General features: G+C 42.8%; 1 protein-coding gene across 18 annotated transcripts in view; it reads right to left on the bottom strand.

The window, feature by feature from the left end:
* The window catches only part of SYNE1 (spectrin repeat containing nuclear envelope protein 1), a 523271-nt gene extending 510626 nt beyond the window's left edge, over positions 1-12645 (bottom strand). For 12 of the 18 annotated variants that reach the window (XM_021936838.2, XM_021936848.2, XM_021936841.2 and 9 more), the window contains exons 1-2: positions 11883-12162; positions 4062-4348 (exon numbers count right to left, since the gene is read on the bottom strand). In XM_021936838.2, the coding sequence (XP_021792530.2) occupies positions 4062-4128 (67 nt within the window). In that variant the 5' untranslated portion in view covers positions 4129-4348; positions 11883-12162. Of the gene's footprint in view, positions 1-4061; positions 4349-11882; positions 12164-12241; positions 12363-12433 lie in introns of those variants that run through there. The other 6 variants (XM_021936853.2, XM_021936854.2, XM_031667715.1 and 3 more) reach the window with 4 other exon arrangements.
* Between the last annotated feature and the right edge of the window lie 5153 nt (positions 12646-17798).

Below are 17798 nucleotides of genomic sequence, written 5' to 3'. Positions count from 1 at the left end.
AACTAAGTAACTCCATAAGCCACCTGTTAAATGGATCCCCTTTAGTTAGTCTTGAAAAGCAGAATATGTATGTACTAATTATGTGCATTTAAAGTTTTAATACTCCTTTATTATACTATTGTCCTGTATTTGCTTTTAAGGTTATATTTAAATTGATTAAAGTTCCAGAAACATTCATTATTCTTAAAAGCAAATGAAACTCCGCATTGCAGTCTGACTGCTCATCCATAATTCAGTATCCCAGCCTAAAACATTATGCTCAAACAAGCACAAATATTGGCAAAGGTGAAATATTGAACGGTTACTCTTGCAGCTAAATTATGTAGCAATCTCTGTGTGTGCTTTAATTTCCTAGTCCCAGAAATAAAAACTAAAAGCAGGAAAAATAGTCAGCAATTATGGGTGTAAGCTAAATAAGCAAGGGAGTAATGCCAAGTTGCCATTATTCAAAGCTCCATGCTCTTTATTAGTTATGCACAGGTCTGAAATGACAATGAAACCCAAAAATGGGAGGAAAAAAACCCCAAACACATTAGTTACTCATTATATATATCTAGACAAAGAAAAAGGATTCTAGGAGAATGTTCTTATGAATTTAAACTTTGAAAATTAGCAACTCTGGTTCTGTTTACACTAATGGAAATTTACTTTTCTTCAAATTTGTCTTCATTATCTGGGCAATAACACCAGCCCTCCATTTATTAGGATCTTGGGCACTTGTTTGGAGGTTCCAGCGGGTAAGCAGCGTTAGTAAATACCCTTGACAGGGGACAGATCTCCTCTTTCTGTGGAGATTGGCCCCTCTTTGGACTTAAAGCAGTAGTAAATATGCACAGTGACAACTGAGAGCAAGAGACCTGCACCCCACCAACTGAATCAGCAGAATTAATCCAGCTGATCAATTTGTTAAGACACACTCACCAGATCACTTTCACTTCCTGCCATTTCACTGAGTTTCCTTTGATGCAGGCTAGATGTGTTATATTTTGTAGCAGTACAGACTTTACATTTTGTAGCCAACATAACCTATAGACATGAAGTAATTGATACCAAAGGCTGGTGATAAGTATCTCCTGCTCAGGAGTTTTGTCTTCTGAATTTTAAGGCTTACTCTTCTAACTTTGTCAGGTACCCTTATGCCACCTTATAACTCTCTCTTTTATAGAAAGGAAAGCTAATTAATGCAATAAGTATAGTTACTTCGTTATGTAATAAAATGACTAGTTTTATACAGCACAGAGTATATAAAACGATTAACATTCCTCCAAAAATCTGGATAGTTAGAAAAATTTGCAGGAAAAAATTGCAACAAATTATCAAGCTGTGCCTTCTCATCTAGTTTTCTTCCGTGACTATTTGAATGACTCACCATATCACAGAATTTATCATTTTTAAAGTTCCTTTAGTAAATTATCTCATCGAGCTTCACAACAATTCTGAGAGGGGCTAAGCAGATGGGAGCAATCCACATTTTGCAAATGGGGCACCTAGACACGTAGATGTTAAATAAGGCATCCACTGTCACAGGCCTAGTGTGTGACAGGGTGGCAGGCTCCAGCTCTTTCATCCACGCCACAGATTTCTCAAGCAAAACTAAATCTACTATAAAAACATAATAAAACACAACATTAAATTATCCATACTCTTCACTTTCCTCTCACCCCAACCCAATTATCTTAATAAAAGGACTTCCACTCAAACTAATATCAGAATGAAGAGTAGAGAGTTTGTAGGAACACAGTCTGATTCTGATTGAGTTTATTCAAATCTGCTGTTTGCAGCTTTCACTTATGGTCAACATGTATGTCATGCAGAGAATGTTCACATCTAATACACTCAAAGGAAAATCTGCTTTATTACCTTATTATCTTCCCCACACTTTTGTAAGGGATTCACAGGCTTCCTTTCCATCATTTCATAGATGATGTCATTGAGGCACAAAATGGTTCAGTAATTTACCCTCAGACAAACAGCCAAGACAAACATAGACAGTGGAATGGAACTCAAATTCAGCATTGCATCTACCTAGGTGACAATGTACAACTGAAATCTGAGATCCTTGGGTACTGGGCAGACCCAAGCAGAGAAATTTTCAGCCCATGGAAAAGATCTAGACCCAATTCAGCAAGGATCTTTTATCTAACAAGGCTCTTTCTGGCATGACATGAGGGATTGGTCAGCAAGAAATAGGAAACACATACCACTTACACTGAAGCATCACAAACCAGTCCAGGCAGACAAACATTAGTAGGGAGGTCACTTGAAGACAGAAGCTGTCAATCAAGTTGGTGGTCTCTGGACAGACATGGAGAAACTCCTAGTTCCACCAATATCCTGATTTTCTATAGCTGTGAGCATGTTCTGGGTCATGAATATCCAGATTTAAGAGCCTACTATGTATCTGAAGGTCAAGAATGCTTAACTGGAAATCACTGCTCTGCACAGCAAATACATTGTAAGCAAAGAAAGTGGGTCTGTGACAAATTAATATCACTGATACTGTGCGAAACCACAATGATCATTTGTTGGAGATACTAGAAAACCTAAAAGTCAAGCTACAACATTATTTTTAAGTTCTCTTAGCAAAGACTAGCACAAAACTCTTCTAAATCGGGGTATTTTTATACCTTAAAACCATTCATTTGAAGGCTGGGCTTATGACATTGAATATATCATTAGAATTCTGACAATGAAGCAATGAATATATCATTGGGATTATGATAAAGAAAAAATATTTTTAGATAACTACAGGCGGTAATTATATGTGTTTCAAGGAATATTGAAACACAAATGTAAAAAAAATTGACAATTAGAATCTATTCACCTATGAGTTTCTATAGCATTTCCCTGTGAGTTCTCTTCTAGAAAGCAGAGAACAGCAGCTGGGCACGGTGGCTTATGCCTGTAATCCCGCACTGTGGGAGGCCGAGGCAGGCAGATCACCTGAGGTCAGGAGTTTGAGGCCAGCCTGGACAACATAGTGAAACCCTGTCTCTACTAAAAAAACAAAAATTAGCCGGGCATGATGGCGCATGCCTGTAATCCCAGCTACTCAAGAGGCTGAGGCAGGAGAATCGCTTGAACAGGGAGGCGGAGGTTGGAGTGAGCCGAGATAGCGCCACTGCACTCCAGCCTGGAAGACAGAGCAAAATTCCATCTTAAAAAGAAAATCCAAAGCAGAGAAGAGCACCACTGAGGGATACAGGACTAGTCTGTACCCTGCCACGAACCATTCATCTCATCACATCGGTTCATCTCTCTGGGACTCTTTTGCCTCATTTTTCTTAAAAAGTTTCTAAATATCGGCCCGGCGCCTATAATCCCAGCACTTTGGGAGGCCGAGGCGGGTGGATCACGAGGTCAGGAGATCCACACCATCCTGGCTAACACGATGAAACCCCGTCTCTACTAAAAATACAAAAAACTAGCCGGGTGAGGTGGCGGGCGCCTGTAGTCCCAGCTACTCGGAGGCTGAGGCAGGAGAATGGCGTGAACCCGGGAGGCGGAGCTTGCAGTGAGCCGAGATCGCGCCACTGCACTCCAGCCAGGGGGACAGAGCGAGACTCTGTCTCAAAAAAATAAAAATAAAAATAAATATATATATATTTCTAAATATCCAAGGGTCTTCTAGTTGGGAAATGCCACTGGTTCACTTATTTGACAATAGCATATAGTTATCTGTCCACAACTTGTCTGTAATCTATCAAGACAATTGGGGAACGTATTGTCACTGGTATTATTGAATGACAGCAGCAGTACATTTGGCAATAACTCTTAATTCCCAACTGGACAATGAATAACATGTAAGACATGCTAATGCAGACACAAAATTACAAAAACAAAAAACAAAAAAAAGCTGCATTTTTATCCTTTCCTTCTATGTAATGAAGATAGCATCTGAAGACAGCATGCCCCTATTTGAAAACACTGGAATAAAAGACATCCATCCCATTCTGGGCTATAGTTCCATGAAATTGAGTAAAACCCCAAACAAAATTTAACTGATTGTGGGTTAAGACAGTATTTGAATTATTTTTAACCCTGAAATTTCTTCCCCTTACCTTGCAGCCTCTGCATCACATTGGCGATATCCCGAGGACACCGGGAGGCCCCTCTGGAGGTTGCCATGGTCCCTCCAGAAGCACGAAGCCAACACCAAGAGACTCTTCACTGGAGGCAGCACAGGGCTACACCACTCTGGAAAACATGCTTGGACTTTTCTAGATCTAATCCTTCATTAATGAATTCCAGGCATTTGCAGCAGTCAACAAGGAGGCAGCTCTCCCAAAGACTGAACTGCTTTTTCTTCTTTCGTTTTAACACTGTCCTTTTAAATCAACTGAAGAACCTGAAAAACATAAAAGAAAAGGTACAACATAAAAAAACAATCTACAAAGGTCACCACAGTGCTAAAAGGAGAAATATTTCTATTTAATTTGAATGCCTGGTCTATTATCAAGTAAAACAACTTAGTGAAAAGCACTTATAAACTATAAAGTACTGTGCAAATGTTAGGAATTCCCATGATATTTGATAAAATAAATACATAAATGAGATATATAAAATAAAATTGGGTTGCTAAAAGAAGAAACGTTCACTTTCATTCTATGTTTTCTTTTTAAACTCTAAAGTTTTTCCATTGATCTATGAAGTGGCTTGCCTTATACTGAAAACACTCCATTGTAGTTTTCAATATGCACGGATTCTCTTATCTGCTAATTTAGCCTGCTTTGCACATGTTTTGCTCTGTTGTGTTGTACACTTTCCAGGAATAGGACCAAATCCTAGTTTCCCATACCAATTTGATGAATTAAAACAGCATAAATGTAAAAACCATTTCATTCTAAAAATTTGAGTTTCAAGTACTCCAATTTTAGAAGCCAAATGGGTCTGATTTAGTTTTTCTCCTCCCTAGGTGTAAAGACTCAAAAGTTGTAAGGCTAGGGGTGGGGTGAGCTAAGCAGAGTGGACATTTTCCTTCTAAATTATCTGTGTTGGTTAAGACTTTTTTGTTTTTGGTTTTGTTTTTGTTTTTGTTTTGGGACAGTCTCACTCTATCATCCAGACTGGGGCGCAGTGATGTGATCTCAGCTCACTGCAACCTCCACTTCCCAGGTTCAAGCGATTCTCCTGCCTCAGCCTCCTGAGTAGCTGGGACTACAGGTGCCTGCCACCACACCCGCTAATTTTTTGTATTTTCAGTTGAGACGGGGTTTCACCGTGTTAGCCAGGATGGTCTCGATCTCCTGACCTCGTGATCTGCCCGCCTTGGCCTCCCAAAGTACTGGGATTACAAGCGTGAGCCACCATACCGGGCCACAGTCCCCATTGCATTTCTAGGTTATGATGATGAAAGTTAAAAAAAGGAATAGGGGAAGAGGGGAAGAAGGGGAGAATGGCAAAAGCAAAGCTCCTAAAGAAAGCTCATACATGTGAGATGGTCCACTTTCCTGAAGGAAAAAAGAAAATGAGAGGAGTCTGTGAGTGCTATAAAAATTATATTATAACTTGGATTATAGTCCATAAAAGAGCTCTGCTCATGAAGGATTTCTTAAGTAATAGAGTGAAATTATGAATTACAATTTATTTTAAAATGGCATTGCTAATACTATTATATATTGGTATCTGGTCAGAATGTATGAATGCAAAGCTAGTAATATGCTCTTTAGCCTATTATCTTAAAAAAAAAAAAGGGATGTAAACCTTTGCACACTGCTGCTGCTCCAAGTGCAATGCATCAGAAGGATGTACTGGAGCAAGAAAGCAATTACTAAGCAAGACACGGGACAGTGATGCAGTGAACAGCAGTCATTGGTAGGAAGACAGAGGCAAACTTCTCTTGGCTACTTGAAAGGAGTATTTACTAGAAGTAGGACCCAATACTTGGTGTCTTATAGGCTAGAGAGGTACTTCTCAGTGGGTGACTCTCCAAGTGAGTCTTCGTGGAGAAATAATTACTTGTGGCTGGGCTGTCACATACATACCTACAGCCCTGCTGGAATTGTGTGCCCATTAGCAGCCTGTATCTCCTGGGGAAAAATATTCCACCTGCCCACATACAAAAGCTGTCTTAATTTGGGAGAATAATAGATGGTGAATAGTGCCTGAAGGACCTTAAAAATGGCTCCCCTAAGCTGTTAGGAAGTTAGGTTTTCAAATGCAAAAATAAAACTTTCTGAAATCAATCAATCAATCAAACACTCTATTATCTATATCATGTATCTGCATGTATATCAAAGACATTCATTTCATTTCGGATACCCCACTCCAAGCTGGGCTCAGCACTGGAGCTCACAGATGATTAACACACAGTCCCCATCTTCAATCAAGAATTATGGAATTAAAAGGGATTTCAGTAAATCATTGCAACAGAAATCACTCTGCCTCTATCCTCTTCTAATTCACATTCACATAGCTTGGTAGATTAATCCTGAAATATTGTGCACGCCCTCTCTCTCTCTCTCTCTCTCTCTCATTACATTAAACTCAGAATTTCCCTGCATGTGCCCACTATTCATCCAGTTTTACTTTCACAGCATAACTAACACATTCAGAGTGCCAGAGCTCAATGCTGGGATTACTAAGGTGGATGTGACACAGAGACTATTTTTGAGGAGCTTAGGACACAGTGGGAGATAAAACATAGAAAAGATAATATAAAAATACCAGGGCTAAGTGCAAATACCAAGATGCGAGGATACAGAGGATGGCGGCATGCCAGTGTGGGTGTTCTGGAAAGGTGTCCTTGGCAAGGAGCAGACACCCGAGCTGAGTCTCGGTAAATGGGTTAGTCACTCAGGTGAAACATATGAAAGACACATCCTGGGCAGGGTGAAGAGCTTGAGCAAAGGCCTGGGCATGAGTAACAGCATGAGTGGGACATGGAACTACCACCAGTCAGACACTGAGAAACTCTACAAGGTGACATTCTGGAAAAAGAGGGTGGAGAGTGAGGTGGTGTCCGGATGGCAGAGGGCCCTGAGTGCTATGCTCAGAAGTTTGGTTCTGGCTCCCTAGCAGGCAACTGGAAGCCACTGAGAGATTTTAAGCTGGAAGTGAGAAGGTATAACTGGGATTATTCTAGCTATGGTTTTTTAAAAGGTGTATTCGAGAAGGACAAAACTGGAAGATCCAGAAAGATCAGTTGGGAAGGTATCTCAGGAATCCAGGTGGAAGATGACAGAAGACGGAAACCAGACAGAGGGGAGCAGAGTGAGTGCAGAATCAAATATAACACAGTTTTAGGGAGCAGAATTTGTAAGACTTGGTGACTGGTCACCCGGGGTGGGGGTGGGTATAGGTGGGATTTCCAGGGTGTATATCTGAGGAGTCTCAGATGACTCTCAGGATTGGGGATGCCATTAACTGAGCACAGCAGAAGAGGGGCTGTATAAGTTTTACAGCCAAACACTCTCCCCTTCATGCTTCATATCTTGGAACAACTCAGGAGCAATTTCTTCATTGCCCCTTCACATCACCCCTCTGAAGAACACTTTCAGCTGAACAAATCTAAATACCTAACCCAGGATCCGCATACCACTTGAAGATTTTCGTAAACACACCAACCAACATTCACCATTATTTTCCACTGAGGCCTCTAACACTAGTAATCCACACTATCATAGGTACAATTTGGCTTCTACCTTTCACTACTGCTAGTCTTACCTCACTCTAAACAAACTGTGAACATTTCACTGGTATAGAGGCTATAACATTGCAAAATCTCATTCATTGACACCAAGTATATCCCTGACCACATCCTAGGCCTCTGATATATATTTTTTGTTTCATTGAATCAAGTTCATAATACTTTACATCTATGAGAAAATCCCTACAAAACCTCTTCCTCTTCAATGCAAAAAAAAGTGGATGCAATATCCTTCCTTTTTCAGACATTAAACATTTTGCTTTCATCATTCACATGTACACATATTTCCTATATTGTGAAATCATGATTTTCTTGCTTTTTACTAACACTTTGTCTTATTACATGATTTGATAAGAAACTTAAAATGATGTTAATAAAAAGAAGCTAGTAAAAGGAGACTGGGAATTAGGAAATATCAGTTCTAGGCTAAACTTTATCCCAGCTAGTTGGGTGATTTTGAGCTGGTTCTGTGTATGAAGGTCCTCAACAACTACCTATTGGAGGAGAGTTTGGCACCAGGAAATGCGCAGACTTTGGACTAAGAAAGACCTGGAGCTGAATCTTAATTCTCTCTCTTGCTGTGCATGCAGGTTTAAGAAAAGTGAGCTTCTCTGAGTCCTTCTTTCTTCATCTGTAAAATGAGGTATACTTACGCCAAATTAGGTTTAATTTTATCCTGCTTAAATTTATTTTTTAAAAAATAAGTATGTCATGTTTCCAGCAGATTGATTGGCATGTAGCAGAGTTTCTGCAAATACTAGTTTCCATTTTCCTTCCCCTGGTCCCAGTTTCTCCACCTGCAATATGAGAGATGACCCTAAAATGCAGAGGTACTCCCAAGTGTGCTCTTCAGTTCCAAAACCAATGGCAGCACAAGGCACAGCTAAAACAACGGCTGGTACAAGGTCATGAGATCCTCCAGCTGACTGTTTATGTAGCAGTGTTCTGGCCATGGACACGACAGAACCAGAACACCAGAGGCAGATCCAGAACATCAATGAACTCACTATTCCCAAGATCAATAAAACAGTTTTAATAGGTGCAGGATACTGCGGGGGCACGAAGGAGAGGGAATGAAGAGTGCAGCTAGGCATTGGGATGGAATGGGAGAATTTGGTGGACACTGATGGGCTGTATACCAATAAATAGTCCCTGCACCATCTCCAAATTTTTCCAGGGGAAGGAACTAAGATTATGATGCAGCTAAATACATCCACCTCATAATTAGCAGAAAGGTAAGACTCCTGTATTTATTATTTCACGATAAATATGTATTGAGTAGCTATTTGTAAGGGACCACGGTACTGAGTAAACAGCAGTCAACAGGAGAAACAAGCCCCTCTTACAACTTATGTGCCGGTAGAGGAAGATGATATAAACAGCGTTACAACAAAGGAGGGCAAGTATTGTAATGGAAAAGTCCAGGCTACTATGGAAGCAAACAAACAAAAAAAAAACACCCACCCAATCAATAACCATCTGCTGCATTTTTTTAAATTCAGGACACAGAGGGAATTTAGACTATCTGCTATTTGGGATGCTCCCAGCTGAAAGACATACTCTTCTCAACATTACTCTGTGAAAAAGCACAGTTGTGAAATACCACAACTCAATTTTTTCTGTCTCTTGGCAGAATGGACATTGGCTCTTGAATCAGTTTCTTGTTTGTGTTACTAAAAAGGAATACACTAAGAAAAGCACTGAAGAAATACTACTAAGCCACAAGAATATATATAAGCAATGCGACTGAATTTCTAGGTATTAGGAAACTACTGCAGAAAATTTCAAACCCTGCGACAACCAGAGACAACGTGGCTCATTTCTAACCAAAAAGAAAATGAACTGAGAACATAAATACATAAACAGATTCACAACAGAAGGAAGCACAGACATTACTTAATTAAATGTCTAAACATGTATAAGAATAGCACTAATATTGAAGCCCACTATTGAATAAAATTTTTAAAGTCATGAATAAATTTCAGTTTCCCTTCCCATGAATAAAATTCAAGTCTTTTGCTGAAGAGAGTTCACGTGCTGTTTAATTTTAAATGTAATTTTTTTTTCAATTCACCCATTAATAATGGTACTAATTAATGAACACTAAGATGGCTGAAAGGTAGAGAAGAACAGGGACATCTTTGAGTTAATATAAGTATACTACTAATATATGTGTGCAGGTTATCAGGGAGCAATGCTGTTTCTTATTCACTAGTATGAATTACACAGAGTAACAATAAGAAATGATCTTTTCCCTAGAAGAACATGAACAAGTAAGCAAAAGACAAAGTGTATAGCAGATCAGCATGAAAGATATTCAGTGTCATAATTAAATTTTGTTTATTGTAAGCCTAAAGTGTAAATTACACCCAAAGACATCTGCAACCTTCTTTCCATCCCTTGCTAGAAGATACATTGCATGCCTTGCCAAACATTAGTTCTCCTTAGATCAGACCACAAGGAAGTACACATTTAAGAGCAGACACACAGAGAACCCTGCAGAGGTGTTTGGGCCCTGCATGCCTGTCACATTCAGACCACAGGGTGTGGCTGCAGTAGCTAGAGCTGGAGTTGTGAAAATGCCACCAACCTTGCCCAGTTATGGGCTTCCAACATCCTGTGACAGTCACGCCTCCTTTCATTTCCAAGATGCTGTGTGCGCAGCATAGTTATCAGAAAGTAGGCCCAGTGCAGCACCAAACAATTCTTGAACATTTTAAAATGGCAAACTAGCTTTTTCCAATCCCCACTCCCCGGCAGGAAGGAATCAAGTAAAAAAAGAGTTCTTAAATGAGGTCAACGAGGACAGAAGAAAACCAGTTTGTAAAAAACATTAGTTCACAAAGATGAAAATGAGTCTATAAAATAAGAGCTAGGCAAATACTTTCAAAGCCTAGCAAATATTATTATCTGGGTCAGTCTGAAGCTGTTTCTTAATCTTCAGCATGAAACATACTAAGTTAGTATAGATCTCTCACATTTTGTTCTAAATCTGCCACAAAGTGATGAACAGACAAGAAAAAATAGATATGTATTTTGTCACACTGTTTTGGTGATGTCAGGTACTTTTTATCCATATTACAAATCTTTTTCACCATGGGGAATAAAAAGCCTCTCAAAGAACAATCGTCATGACTTGTGATTAAATCTGCATTTTATGAAGATGTAGGTCATATTAATGACCTTTGCCTCATTGAAAATTATTATACTTTCTCTTGCATAGGTCTGGCTTCTGTATATGAATGTGTCTTTGGGAGGAAAGTCATTCTCAGATCAAGACGAAAAATGGATGGGCATTAAAGAAGAGAAAAATAATTAATTTTTAACTTTCTTAACATTCACAGGAACATTTCAGATACAAGTTTTCCACCCCAAAAAGAAAAGCTCAGAAGTGAACATTCTGGGATGCTAAGGCTTCATTGCTGATATTTTCCTCTGGGCTGGACCTGACTCTATTTACGGAAGGGGGCAGAACTTCCAGCATCCAAAGCCTGGGATCCCAGTCAGCACACCCAGCCTCCCTTCCCAAGGGGCTTTCCTTCCTGTGCGGCTGATGGCTGCTTCGTTTTGCACGGATGCCTGCCCGTTGCGATGCACCTGGCTGCCTGTGCACCACCATTTCCCAGAACTCCTCCGCCAGCAATGCAAGATCTCTATGTGAAACGTATCTTTCAAAGAGGAGATGAAAGTTATCTTGCCCTCCAATGCAGGCTCTGCCGGGAAACAACTGCACCATGACAGCGCCGCTGGAGTCTGACGCGCCCGGGCCTCCGCGCAGCCTTCAAGCCATTTCCCTCCCCCCAGCCCTTCCAAAAATAGTCAGGGGGTGGAGGAAGGGAGGCTCCTAGAATCTGTTCAACGCCCTACCTCTCCCATCTGATAGTAGCAACAGTACCGACCATCACAATAAGAGGGTGGCTGCCTTTTGCTTCTGCACCATTGGAGCCCAGGGGACGTGCCACAAGCGGAAATGACAACTCAGAGAGGGGGATATTAATAGGGACATCTACGTACGAGATGCAAAGAGGCTCCCCAACCTCCTAGTCTCCTTATCTATGAGTATCGCACACGTACACACATCACTGCTACCACCCCCTCCCATCAAGCACGCAGAGCCCCAGCGTGCAGGCACAAACTTGCTGACAATTTGTCTGCAATGTGTTCGTCTTGCACCTCTCTCTCCTCTCCCTGTCTCTGTCTCTCCCTGTCTCCCAGTCTCTGTCTTTCCTTTTACCTTGTCTCTCGGCCTCGTTCAGTTTCCCAGCAGCGAGGCGATGCAAGCGAACGCCTCCTCCCGGCTCGCTGCGCCCAGGCTCGGCGGGACCCCGGGGATGCGCTGCTGTCCGCCCGCCCTGTCGCCGGGATCGGGCGCGGTGTGCAGGATTGCGGGAGCCCAGCCGCCCTGGTGACAGAGGACAACAATCTCAGCCCGCTGCGGCCGGCGGCCGCGGCCCGGCGCCCGCTCTCACCCTGGCTGGCTCGCCCACACTCACTCCCGCGCCGGGCTGCTCAGCCCGGCTCCCCGCCCTCCGCGACCGGTTCCTCCTCCCGGCTGCACGCTGTGGGGTGAGGCCTCCCCCCCGCCTTCCCCACCTCGCAGCTACCGCTCCTGTCGGGAAGGAAGGTCGGCCAGGCCGGTTGGGCCTCTGGGCAGGGTCCCTGCACCGCCCTGGTCCGCCACACCCCCTCCCCGGCTCCGTGCCCCGAGCCCAGCGCCTGTCTCCGGGATGCGCCGGTGCGTGGAAAGCTGGGGGCGGGGACCCGGAGGCTCGCAGGCTTCCCTACCTCCTGGAGATACACGGCCTTGGGCGTTTCTCCGCAGCTGCAAAGCTGTGCTGTGACCCACCCTCTCAGCGAGCCTTTATACCGGGACCACCTCCCGGGGGTCGAGGTGGGAAGGAGATGTCCCTGAGAGCCGGGACGCGCTGCCTCCGCTGCCTGGAGGAGCTGCGCTGTCCTGCCAGCTAACTTTTGCCCGGGGTTTCCATTGCCCGGGTGACCTTTCTGAGCGGAACCTATCCTGAAAGCCTGGGAGGTTCCCTAATGGTCCCAGGAAGGGCGTGATGCAGAGCAAAGAGCAAAATCCGCCGACTCCTTTTTCATCAACTTCCAAAAGATCCTAAACCGTTTTGGCTGCCAAGTCAGTAGGAAATAACTTAATTTGAGGAAGACTGGTCAGGCTTTATAAATTTTTTAAAATGTTATTTATAAAGTTTAAACTTCTTGAGAAAGCGCTTGACATCTTTAATTCTTGACTGTTTATTAAGATTATTCTAAAAATCACTTTTAGGTTCTTCAGATGCACTGTATGCACCCTGTACATTGCAGAGCCATTTGCGTCTTTGGCCACCAGTCCTTCTCGTGGTGTAAGAGATCTTGGTGTTGCCTGGTAGCATGCAGGAGAATTTATTTTGTTGTGATTTTATGGTATCCAAGCAAAATCAAACACAGTCTCTCTTCAACAACAGTAAAGTCCAAGCCCAACAGGGCGATTGCAGCTACAACAATCGAAGCTATGTTGCAATAATCTTAAAAGTAATAATTCCCCCCTTGAATCTCCAATCTGAACAAAACAGTCTTTTATCCTCTAAATTTGCTGAATGGAAGGAGCAGTTTATAAAGTAGATGAAGTTTCTCTTTGCTGTCTACCTTTCCCTTACCTGCTGCCAACATTCCCACTGCCTAGCTTTCCATTTTCTTCAAATTCTCCTTCTGGATCGCGTCAAAATAATAACATCTGAAACAAACCTGATGGAACAAATCTGATACATCAATCTGATGTGTTCCTCTTCTTTGTGTTGACTTAATATTATTATTTTTTTTTTTAGAGGGAAAGAGAGACCAAATAATGGATCTCTAATTGCAGAACTTGCTGCATCCAGAAGTTGGGCCTGGAGGAGGGGTGTTTGGGATCAGTCTCAATGCATGCCCTGCCTCTGCCTGAGGGCAACAATCCTGAGGCGTGCCCAGAGCCCCTTGTGGAGACGACCACCAGAGCATAATTATTCCAGGTCAGCACTCTGTGTGCAGTGGCCACAAAATGGGGTCCAGAATTCCAGGCTTCCCACTCAGAAGAAACAGATCAGAATGGCTCAGCTCGTCCTCTCAATCCCCACCTTCATAGGACCAATCCACCCTGCTGCCTTTTGAAGAGAGGTAGAAAGTTACTGTACCAACTTTGCTATTCTTTTTTTTTTTTTTTTTTTTTTTTGAGATGGAGTTTCGCTCTTGTTCCCCAGGCTGGGGTGCAATGGTGCGATCTTGGCTCACTGCAACCTCTGCCTCCCAGGTTCAAGCAATTATCCTGCCTCAGCCTCCCGAGTAGCTGAGATTACAGGGATGCGTCACCACACTTGGCTAATTTTGTATTTTTAGTAGAGATGGGGTTCCTTCATGTTGGTCAGGCTGGTCTCGAACTTCCAACCTCAGGTAACCCATCCAGCTCGGCCTCCCAAAGTGCTGGGATTACAGGTGTGAGCCACTGCGCCAGGCCACCAACTTGCTATTCTACATGTTAAGCAACTACTTTCTTTGGGTTTACTTACTTGAGAAGTGAGCCACTTAAAACACAAGCCTGAAACATTGCTTCCACCCACTAAAACTCCTCTACGAGGCCTAATCTCTGTTTTCACAGGCTGAGACAGACAGAAGCATAGAGCTGTCGTGCTGGCATTGGTTCCCTATGCAGCTGAACGCCCGTTCTCAGCTAAACTTTATCCTCTGTAAAAGGACTAAGCACATTTTAGACTTTTGCAAAGGGCTTGTTAGTTTCCCACACCCCAGGGAAGGGTATTGTAGCTCCATTTATTGAACAACTATTGCTTGAACGCTTACCACATAACAAATATTGTCCTAAGTGCTGGGGCTACTGTGGTAAGCAAACTCTGACCTGGTTCTTGCCTTCACGGAGCTTACAGTATGATGGGGGAAAGCCAGACATTCATCAGAGAACCACACAAATACTTGTAAAACCCCATTCTCCAAACAAAGGCAAATGTTGCTGTGAAAGCTTTCAAGGATGGGAATTGGTCAGGCACAGTGGCTCACACCTGTAATCCCAGCACTTTGGGAGGCCAAGGAAGACAGATCACTTGAGAATAGCAGTTTGAGACCAGCCTGGCCAACATGGTGAAACCCCATCTCTACTAAAAATACAAAAACTACCAGGCATGGTGGCTCATACATGTAATCCTAGCACTTTGGGAGGCCAAGGCAGGCGGATCACAAGGTCAAGAGACCATCCTGGCCAGCATGGTGAAACCCTGTCTCTACTAAAAATACAAAAAATTAGTTGGGCATGGTGGCGCATGCCTGTAGTCCCAGCTACTCAGGAGGCTGAGGCAGGAGAAACACTTGGAGCTGGGAGGCGGAGGTTGCAGTGAGCCAAGATTGCTCCACTGCACTCTAGCCTGGCGACAGAGTGAGACTCTGTCAAAAAAAAAAAAAAAAAATTGGCCAGCATGGTTGCAGGCACCTATAATCCCAGCTACTCGGGAGGCTGAGGCAGGAGAATTGCTTGAACCTGGGAAGTGAAGGTTGCAGTGAGCCGAGATTGTGCCACTGCACTTCACCCTGGACGACAGAGCAAGACTCGGTCAAAAAAAGTAAAATAAAAATAAAAAATAAAAGGAGGGGAATTAATTTATTTCTGGAATTAGAAAGGCTTTGCTAAGGGAGTGACATCTAAACAGTGAGGTGCAGGAACTAGGTGAATGTGGGCAGGTGGGGAATTGGGAGAGCGCTCCAGACAGAGGGAACAGCATATGCAGAGGCTCTATGGAAGAAAAGCACATGGTGCATTGCAAGAACTGAGGAAGCTTAATGAGGCTGCAGAAGAAAAAGCAAGGGAGGGGCCAGGAGGTTTAGGGAATGGTGGGCCCAGTGCAGCTGGAAACAGAGCCAAGGGCAGACTACGCCAGTCTTAAAAACTGCCCCAGAGGGATGGTCCTTTACATGAAGTCATTAAACTGTTTTCGGTGCAACATGATTAGATTTATGTTTTAAAATTTTCTCTTTGGCTAAAATGTGAAAAACAGATTAGAAGTGGAGCCAGAATCAATAACCATGGACTAGTTAGGAAGGTGGTGCAGTAATCCTTTAGAAAAGACCATGGTATTTATTATTAGAGTGATGGTGGTGGGAAAATGTAGACAGATTTAAGAGATACTTAATAGATAAAACTTACAGGGCATAAGGCCATGTTGTGCTACAGACTGAATATGTATGTACCCCCCATCCCCAAATTCATGTGTTGAAACCTATCCCCAATGCAATGGTATTAGGAAGTGTGGCCTTTGGGAGGCGATTAGGTCATAGGGGTAGAACCCTCATGCATAGAATTAGTGTCCTAATAAAAGGAACCTGGAGAGGTCCTTGCCCCTTCCACCATGTGAGAATACATCAAGAAGACAGCCATCTATCAACCAGGAAGTGGGCTCTCACCAGACACTGAATTTGAAGGTGACTAATCCTGGACTTAAAGCCTCCAGAACTGTGAGTAATAAGTGTCTGTTGTTGATAAGCCATCTGTACTATAGTATTACGTTATAGCAGCCCGAACAGACTAAGACGTGTCAAAAGGGATTTAGAAGAGTGTAACGGTTAAAGTCTTGGGTTTTAAAGCAAGAAAGGCCTGGATTTGAGTCCCAGCTTTACCATTGACTGCCTATGTGATTTTTAGGTAGGAATTTAACCTCTCATGAATTCAGGTTTATAAACCTGCAATTCAGGATTCTAATAGTATCTCATTCGTAGAGCTGTTGTGGGGACTAAGTGAGCTAATGCCTGAAAAGCACTTAGTGCTTCAGTGCCTGGTATGTGGTCAATAAATGAAAGATATAATTAGCATCATTATTATGGTTCTAGTTATTATTACTATTAGTCTAGATGTTTCTGAAGTTGGCAAATAAAGGAAAACAATCACTCTCCATTTCACTTCACAATTGCCTAATAAAGCTAGGACACCAGATCCTGAGAGCAACAAAATATAATACGAGGGCCATCATAGGCTGAGAGACAACTGCCAGGACAGCAACCTGACTTCCTCCTCCACCAGGCCCAGGGCCTGTCCTCCTCATCCGTCTTTTCATTCTATTTCACTTTACAAAAATCTTCTTCTTATATATTACAGAAGATGGGTCCCCAAGGTCCCCTCTCTGCATTAGCAAGAGGTACCAAAGATAGCAACAATTGCAGATTGCCTTCAGCCCAGCTTTATCCCAATGCCTGCATCATGGTGTTCTATACATTTGTAAAATACAAGACATTGTGCCCATATGAAATCAGAGAATAATCATTTCTTTCTTTCCTTTTTTTTTTTTTTTGAAATGGAGTTTCACTCTTGTTGCCCAAACTGGAGTGCAACGGTGCAATCTCAGCTCACTGCAACCTCTGCCTCCCGGGTTCAAGCGATTCTCCTGCCTCAGCCTCCTGAGTAGCTGGGATTACAGGCATGTGCCACCACACCTCGCTAATTTTTTGTATCTTTTAGTAGAAACGGGGTTTCACCATGTTAGCCAGGCTGGTCTCGAACTCTTGACCTCAGGTGATCTGCCCTCCTTGGCCTCCCAAAGTGCTGGGATTACAGGCTGAGCCACTGTGCCTGACCTGAATAATCATTTCTATTTCTGTCATTCCTACTTTATGTAACTGTGTTGATACTATTAAAAAATGGCCATAATTAAAATATGTTGTGGATTTGTCAAAAGCAGTGGCCCCAGGGTCTACCAGAAGTGTATCTTTATTCAAATGAACACATGTGCAACTCAGCAAATGGCTCTCTTCTTCCACCTCCCTCCCTTAGTCTTAAATCTCTTCAAAACCAACTCATACACACAGTGCAGTGAAACTTCAATCAAAGTAGCTCTCTTACTTTTTAAAGGTTAAGGGACATTTTATCAGTCAGGGTCTTGATGTAGTCAGTAGGGGTCTGGCTTGGTTTTCAGAAATCTAGGAGTCACTTGTTAGGTAATGGCCTCAAGTGGAATCAATAGTCTGTTGACAAGGGAGAAAGGACAAACGAGGACGGAGGGACTTATTTTCCTGACAAGTAAGCCTCAGGAGGATTTGCATTCAAAGTCCTCAGATTCACCCAAATCTTCCAAATGCCCCTGTTCCAGTTCTCATAGCCCACTCTTCACAATAAGAACTT

Source organism: Papio anubis, chromosome 6 (assembly GCF_008728515.1).
Source record: "Papio anubis isolate 15944 chromosome 6, Panubis1.0, whole genome shotgun sequence".
Lineage (NCBI taxonomy): Eukaryota > Metazoa > Chordata > Mammalia > Primates > Cercopithecidae > Papio > Papio anubis.
This window is presented reverse-complemented; position numbering and strand designations above follow the sequence as displayed.